Source organism: Lonchura striata, chromosome 4 (genome assembly GCF_046129695.1).
Source record: "Lonchura striata isolate bLonStr1 chromosome 4, bLonStr1.mat, whole genome shotgun sequence".
Classification (NCBI taxonomy): domain Eukaryota; kingdom Metazoa; phylum Chordata; class Aves; order Passeriformes; family Estrildidae; genus Lonchura; species Lonchura striata.
The window spans coordinates 73,190,627-73,198,786 of record NC_134606.1 but is presented as its reverse complement, the minus strand read 5'-3'; the positions used below and the strand labels follow the sequence as shown (position 1 = coordinate 73,198,786).

Here is an 8,160-nt window from a genome sequence, read left to right as displayed (position 1 = left end):
TTTACGTACCTATTCAGGGCCTGCCTGATCTGGGAATGCTTTCTGTGTCCCAGTAACCCCAAGACCCATGCTAAGGACACTGAGAGATTTCACGGAATCATGGAATTCTGGTGTATCTTCACACAGCAGTTTCTGCTAAAGAGGTGGGTAACTTGAATGAGAACTTCAGTGAGGCAGATACAAACCTTGTCCTGAGTTCTGTCCCAGCTACACTGACACTACTATTCACAATAACTACTTTAAACTTAATTCAAGATGATCTTCAAGGTCCCCTTCCAATCCAAACCATTCAATGATTTTATACGTACCACCTGCACTCAGTGCATGGCAAACTTATCTAAAATGAAAGAGATAGGGCAGCAGGCAGGGGTAAATCTCAGCTTTCTAAAGTGATGCTGTCTGCTCCCTATCTTTTCCATACTTGCTAAAGGAACTTTGCCAAAGGTGGTGAAGGGAGACAGGGCAAGGGTATAATTCAAGAGAGTTCTTCCACAGCTCAGCCTTGTTGCTGCTGTCATCTGGACTGAAGAGACCTTACTCACATTCCCACAGAAGGGGTCTAGAAGCAATATGAAATATGCAGGTACAAAGCACACCCAGGCAGATAGTCTTGCATGTTGAAATAGTCCCAGGAGACACCCATTTCCCTTGTTCCAGGCCTGTTTGTGCAAGCACTGACTCAGAGGACCAGGCTCTGCACCATCTGCTGCACCGCAGCATGTCCATGACCTGACTGCTGCTCCTTTTGGCACACGGCTCTGAGGGAGAGCTGGCCGCAGAGTTTCACACATTGCTGCTCCATATCTAAACACAGCCTCACACTCCAGACCCCAGGAGACATCTGGAATTTCCTCAGCAGTAACCACTGTGGAATGAGTCTCATGGGTCAGTTCTTGTGAGCAGTCATGCAAGCATAAAGCCAAGTGCTATCACGTAAACTGTCCTTACTCATGTGTACTGTCCAAGAGCAATGTGTAATCTGACTGCGCACGAGTGACAATGAATGATCTGCCCCCCACATCCACTCAGAGCTGGATCTGCCAATGATAGCTGCACTGACCTGAAGCAGACTGAAGACTACCTGCTTGTTGCCTCAGTTTGCTACAGCTGGGCAAATCCTTCTTCCTGCAAAGAGCATGGTGCTTTCTTGGTACAACCATAAGGGGAACTTGCAGTCCAAGGCTTGGGTGGCTATAACATGGAGGGAATGGTGATTCCATTTCCATGATCTCAAGGGATGTCAGTAAAGGTTTCTAATTAGTGGCTTCTCCTAAGTTGACCATGTAGCTTCCTTCTAAGACCAAGCTAAAAGCCAGGTGCTTCCAAGGCTATCGTTACCAAGCTGCATCTAGAAAGGGCTCCAAATTAGTCATTAGATATTTCCCGATAACATGGGGCAATCACCATTTGCTTGTGACATATAATATTCTTGCAAGGCTGATCTCCTGAAGGACTAATCCAGCAGCTGTATGAAGCAGGATGAGCTGTAGATGATGGAGGCCAGTAATTAGAGTCTTAGTGTTCCATCAGCTTCCTATCTACTTAATCCCTTTTTATGACTGCTTTACACGCTGTATCTTATCTATTTTGGATCCTGACTCAGTTTTGTTCACAGACAGTACATCTAATCTAAGGCAAGACACATGGCAGCCTGACCCTAGAACAAACTGATTTGCTGAACTGCACTCATGTTCACAAAAGTCTGGAAGAAAACAGATGGGCTACCAAAACAAAACAACAACAACAAAAACACAAAAAAACCCAAAACACAAAAAACCAACAACAAAAACAATGACAAAAAACCAAGCCAAACCCAAAAGACATGACAAATAAAGTGCAACATTATATTTCTTACTAGAATCTAAACCTATGTGTAAATAAAATTTTAAAAACCTGCATCTCATTTTCATTAAAAGCTCATAGAAAACTGCTATTTTGCTTCTTTATAACTGAACTTGGCAAAATACCTTGACAAGAATGAAGAAAAAGAGTGACCTGTGTGTGCAGAGTGGTGGAAGCGTAGGTATGGAAACCTGAGGGTCTCCTAGTCACAGGTAAACAAGATTTCCAGTTTTCAAAAGCTAGGCAAATAAAGGGGCGCTCAGGGGAGCAATGCCTACTGAATAAGAGTACGTGGTTGCACAGGGCTCAGCAGCAAGGCAAGCTCCAGAACCCAAATTCCTCTTTGGCTGAGCACCGTGCACCCTGAAAGCTAACGGAGAACCCCCACAGAAAACCCGCCGCTCCTTTCGGAGAGTGGAGTCCCAGCAGACGCTGGACGATTCTCGGGACGATGCAGCGCCACGCTTCCCTCGCTCCCGAACCTGAAGGAGCCGCTGTGCCGGCAGCGGCCGCTCTTCTCTCTCCGCCTTGCTCCTTTAGCCGCACACACCCACCGGTGGAAAGGAGCCAACGGGGCGCTGCCCCCCGGGTCCACTCCGGGAAATTCCCCGGCAGCTCCCGGCAGGGAATAAAAGCACGGGAGGGAAAGGGGGCCGCCTCGCCGGCTCCTGCACCCTCTCCGCCGCCAGCATCAGCCATGAACCCGCACCTCCGCCTCCTCCTCCTCCTCCTCCTGGCCGTCGCCGCTCTATGCCAAGGTAAGCGGCGGAGCAGGGGTTACCCATCCGTCCGTGGCCGGCCCCGTCGGGGGGCCGGGGGTTTCGGGGGACCGCGGAGCCGAGGCTCAGAAGGCTCCTCCTGCCTGCCAGGTGCGCCGCTGGCCGGGGAGCTGCGCTGCCGCTGCGTGCGGACCGTGTCCGAGGTGATCCCGCCGCGGCGCCTGGCGCGCCTGGAGTTCCTCGCCGAGGGACCGCACTGCGCCGTGCCCGAGGTCATGTAAGTGCCCGGCCCCGGCCCCGGCCCCGGCCCCGGCCCCGGCCCCGGCCCCGGTCCCGGTCTCACCCCTCCCTGTCTCGCCCGCAGAGCCACGATGAAGCAGGGACAGCTGATCTGCCTGGACCCCGCCGCACCCTGGGTCAAGCTCCTGGTCACCAGGATCCTCCGCAGGTACCTGCCGGGCCAGCTGTCGCCAGCACTCGGGGCCAAACCTACCTTTTGGAGGGGCTTACCCCAGAGTAATGAGCCACATTCTGTTATTGATTCCTGTAGGAAAATTCTGGTTAGTCACAGCAAAAATGTGTCCAGAAAGTGCTTCTTTGTTTGGGGAAGAGACAGCCCAGCAGGTTGTCAGGGAGAGTATCCATAAGAAATGCCTGATTAATTGGAAATCTAGCCACAGTATGTTCCATCATCACCATCAGGCATCTTTTCCACACCTCCTATGGGATTTAGTATCTCGTGTATGCAAGAAAACTTATGGAAAGTTTTCCTGGCTGGCTTTACAATTTGAATTCTGCCTATTGCAGTTCATCCAACAAGCTCTGAGTGAGGGAAGGAACACCTTGGAATGAAGCTGCCTGTTTGCCACAAGATACCAGGAAACAGATGCTATGAGACCACAATAACTCAGCTCTCTAGTTTTGATGGGTTTGTAGATCAGATGTTCTATTTTTCGTTCCCTCTCCTCATATTTGTTATTGCCTAATCCTATGAATGGTTTTATTGACTGAGATAAAGTGATTGAATCTATTTGATAAGACAATGGAAGCTTTGCTGGATGCCTCTCAGCAACCTTCTCAGAACTTGCTCCACCTTTGTGCAAGCTCCTTCTTGCCAAATACTGCTTGCTAATAGGTTCCTATAAAACAGCCTTCATATCTGAAAAGAAGATGGGCCCATCATAAAGATGATTTTGCAGATGTCCGCAGAGAGCGTGACATGAGAGGTTTGAATGGATTGTGCCGATGACTGGGGGTAACCCTTCCATCAGGAATAACAAGAGTGCTGTCTGGCACTTAACATTTCAGTGCCTGTTCAGGATTACATGGGAATAAAATCTGGTTCAGGCAAGAATGTTTTGCTGAATCTCTTTTTCCTACTCCAACTCTCCAGCCTTTAATGCAGAATGCCTCAGACCTTTTTGCACAAGGTACTGTCTAATGCAATCACAGATTTTCCCCCTGAAGTCTTTTTTCCCCTATTCAATACTTAGAGGAGTTTAATAATTTCTGTGAAATTGTGGGCGTTTGTGCCATGACTGGTTTGGTTTTTAACCAGATAATGTTGAGGTTGGTTAGTTGGTTTGTTTTTAAATTAATTTACATTACAATATTTGGTCTTTATGCACAAGATCTAAAGGAACAGTAAATGTTCTGGAGAGACTTAGACATTTTATGTCTACTTGTATGACATAATGTCATAACTCATAAAGAATAACTAATTTTCATTATTCTGCTGTGGAAAATTGTATGTGGAGAGGTGGATTTCTCATGATAATGTAATGAAATATATGATGCAATAAAAGTGTTTTCCTGTTGAAAAATATCCTGGGTTTTTGTGAATTCCATGTTAAATGGACCTGTGTACCTGTGTCAGTTGGGCTAGAGGGATGCAGGGAAGCAGCGACCTCTGAGTACCCAGGGATTCCTGGGCAGACCTGCAGATCAGTCCTCTCTTTGTGCCAAACAAACGTTCCTATATTCAGAGGAACATCACTTAAACACTCTGATGTGAAGCTGACCTGAGATGCTGATATGAAGAGAGATTAGCCCAGGATAGATGTATGGAACCCAGGCACAGCCCTGCAATATGCAGGAATTTCTATTTTCTTTTCTTCAACCCACCTTGAAGTGGGCTGTGTTTAAAGTCAAACACATTTTGCTGGGTGGGAAGGAGTAACAGTGTTTGCTATGGTAAGAAACAGTAAAAGTTTGCAACAGTAAATTTGTTTCCAGAAGAAAAACTGATCAGGTCCCAGCTTGTTTCCAGAAGAAAAACTGCTCAGGTCCCAGCGGTTACAAGGATCTCTGGCACTTCTGAGAGCCAAGAATCCCTTTGTATGGATTCTTCAGTGCACCTTTCTAGGACAAGCAATCTGTCACTAGGTACATGGTTCTTGTTTACTGACAGACAAATCTACTGAGATGAAATGAAATCCACATGAAATCAAACAAAACCTCATCTGAAAGCACACCCACATCCTGGCCTTGCTGACATGGGGGAGTCATGAATGTTTTCCTATGACACCTGAGGAAGGCTGGCTCATCCCCAGAACATGGGACAGACAAATTAAGATAATATGGAAATCTGTCTCCTTTACACACCCAGGGGTAGAGAGCATGAGAAGTTCTTCCGTTTCCTTGTGAATTTCCTTGTATTTTTTTTTTCCTTGTATTAAAAAAAAAAATTAAAAAAGGTGGTTTTTCCTTGCCATTTAAAGGTGATCTGAGACTGTTGCTCCCTCTTCAGAACCTTGAGAAAGTCCTGTCTGCACTGGCCACCTCTCAACAAACTGCAGTGTGTCTGCACACATCATGGCTTTCCCCCTGGGAATGGTTTCTGCCTGAGATGCCCACACTGCCCTGTCACACCATGTCTGTCTCAGGAACAGCCCAGAGAGAGCTACATCCTGCTTCACTTTACCAGAGCAGCAGATATTTGCAAACTCCCGAGGCAGATTTTTCACTTTCCCTGCCTAGTACGCACCAAAGGCTGTGACTAAAACACCGACAATAACCGGGTCCTTTTGAAAGCTGAAAAGTGTAACTTGCCAGCAGGAATAGATACCTATTTAATATGCCATTTTTGAAAACCATGGCTCAGTAAAAACTTCTACAGTCCTTTCCTTCTGCTCTGTCATATGTTTTTCTTCAGATGCAAGTGAATAGACTAAAACAGCAAAGGAAAGATCTTGTGCAACTCTGGATTTTTTGCCTCCCACCCAGTTTTCAGCAGGAAAGTACATTGCCCAAGAAAAAATGCTAGTAAAACAGGACACATCAAAAGCCTCTCAGGTTTTTAAAGTCCTCATGAGGTTCAGGAATTGTTATCATCTGTTCTTTGAAATTCTCAAGATATTAAGCATGAATAAAGTTCATCTTCACAGCACCCTAAGAGATTCACATAAGAGCCTGTAGATAAGTCAAATGTACAAACTCACAGTAAGCCTATCACAGCATTTACATCTACATTTAACAATTGAAATTGTTTGGGTTCTTTGTTTTTGTTGGGTTGTGGGTTTTTTTTGTTTGTTTGTTTTTCCCCTCTGGAATTGAAAAGAGCATTTGGTTTCCATGTAAAGTTCCGTCTTTGAGTAAATAGCATATTTTATGCTAAATTGTAATGAACATGATGAACTGATAAGTTTATAAAATATTTGGAGGAATGACTGGGAAACTGCTTAGTTCTCCTTAGCTGCAGACCATGGAACCAAATGCTTTCATGGAGAAACTGAACGTGACACAAAGGTTCTGGTACTACTTTTAGAAAACACACAAGTTCAGCAAGGGAAAGGTAGAGACTTTAGAATTTCAGACACAAACTTTCTGCTGTTAAAAAAAAAAACAAACCCAAAACAAAAACCAAGGAGAAGAGTCGAGGACTTTGCAGCTGTGGGACATTACTGCTACAGTGTGTCTAATTACCCACGAAGAATTCCGAATATATAGAAGGGAATAACAACTAGTACATTCATAACTCTTTGGAGTCTACAATTTTCAAGATGCTTTGGAAAAATACACTTTCAATAAAGAAAATGCCAAGATCTTAGAGAGGCTTATATAGATAACATCAGCAATGCAAGCACGTTTGCTGAACTTTTAATATGAAAAGCACATTGAAAATTGTGACCTGGCATAGATTTCTGGGGCTTTTTTTAGGTTATGTGAATTCAAAGACTGTCACTAAATAGAAAGAGTTGTAACTACTTCTAGTAGTAATAGTTATTATTGCCTAGTAGTTATTTCATAATACAGAAACAGCTATTTCAGACAAATCAGATCTAAATTATTACTTTGTTTCTCCATGATAACATGCATCTGAATTGTAAAAAATGCATATTTTATGATTGGCTTTTCGCAAATATTACAATGAATATTATATGTGTAATGTTAGAAAGTTATGCTGTATTAATTCTCTTACATAGTGTGCTAAATGTAGTTTTAGGTTACAACATTATGTTAAAATAGAGATTATGTATGTGGGGGAAGTTTTTTTTTAGGAATGAGATTCTCACTTTGAGGAACACCTAAATCTTCCAAAGGAGAGGAATTTATGGCTTCTTATCAGAAGAAGTGAATTTCTTCAGGCCTTGCTCAGATTTGAAGACGCCAGGGGATTAAAGGAAACAGTTGACATACAACAGACAGAGTTTCTTGTTTAGAATAGAATGTATACATAACCATAAAGGATGTATGAATATGCAACAAGTGTATTGTTTTAAGGGTGATTCCTTACATAACAAGTTATGCTTTTCATGACTTAGTGTCCGAGAGCATCCGGACGTCAGTAATTTTTTGCTTTTTATTGTCTTGTAATTGTCCTAACTCTAAACTTTATTACTCTAATTGTATAATTATTATTTTATAACCATTTTATTATCATTAAACTTTTAAAATTTTAAAAACCAAGTGATTGGCGTTTTTCACAGGTCAAACCATTAAAAGCCAGCATACGCACTGTATGTGGACGCATCTGAGCCACATTGCTTTTGGAAGAATTTAACTCGTCAAAAACCTCCGCCAGGATCATAGCTGAACATGAAGCCTAAATTGACAAATCTTTCCAAAGCTTTTCCCAACTTTATAAAAGAATTTTCCCACTGTCAGTAGGCTAATGAGGGTGCTGTTATTATTTTGGCATGCTTTCTATATGCTATTTCACATCTTGGTTCGTTTTCTTCTTCCACTCTGCACAGGCGATTTTTTACTATAAAATCTGCAATTGAACGTGACAGAAGTCACCAATATGAAAGCTGCCAGCGACTCTATGAGGCTTCCCCCTTAGGAAACGCGGGCGTGCAGGGAATAACTATGAGGGGCAGCGGTGTTTGCCCGTGGAGCTCCGTGTTTACCCACTCCAAATTGCGGCGGGAATTTTGGCAGCCCAGGGAGCCAAAGGCTGAAGCCGAAGCCCGTGTTTGGGGCGCTGTTTGCGCGGCTCCTGCTCTACCCTGAGGCTCCAAGTCCCCGTCACGCCGATCGCGCCTCAGCATCTCCCCTCCCTCAGCATCTCCCCTCCCTCAGCGCCGCCCGTCCCTCAGCATCTCCCCTTCCCTCAGCATCTCCCCTTCCCTCAGCATCTCCCCTCCCTCAGCATCTC

The 8,160-nt window shown here is 44.4% G+C and overlaps 1 protein-coding gene across 1 annotated transcript; it reads left to right on the top strand.

The window, feature by feature from the left end:
* The first annotated feature begins 2,539 nt into the window (after nt 1–2,539).
* On the top strand, nt 2,540–7,537 carry LOC116183551 (interleukin-8-like). Its single transcript, XM_077782655.1, has 4 exons — nt 2,540–2,600; nt 2,712–2,838; nt 2,926–3,121; nt 7,490–7,537. The coding sequence occupies exons 1-4, from the start codon at nt 2,540–2,542 to the stop codon at nt 7,535–7,537; spliced, it is 432 nt and encodes a 143-aa protein (XP_077638781.1).
* The last annotated feature ends 623 nt before the right edge of the window (nt 7,538–8,160 follow it).

What these genes read in the sequence shown, in the direction of transcription:
- LOC116183551 (XM_077782655.1), top strand. Translation starts at nt 2,540, where the DNA reads ATGAACCCGCACCTCCGCCTCCTCCTCCTCCTCCTCCTGGCCGTCGCC. An exon ending in TGCGCCGTGCCCGAGGTCAT is followed by an intron (nt 2,839 to 2,925) that starts GTAAGTGCCCGG and finishes TCTCGCCCGCAG; the next exon opens with AGCCACGATGAAGCAGGGAC. An exon ending in ATTCCTGTAGGAAAATTCTG is followed by an intron (nt 3,122 to 7,489) that starts GTTAGTCACAGC and finishes CGTTTTTCACAG; the next exon opens with GTCAAACCATTAAAAGCCAG.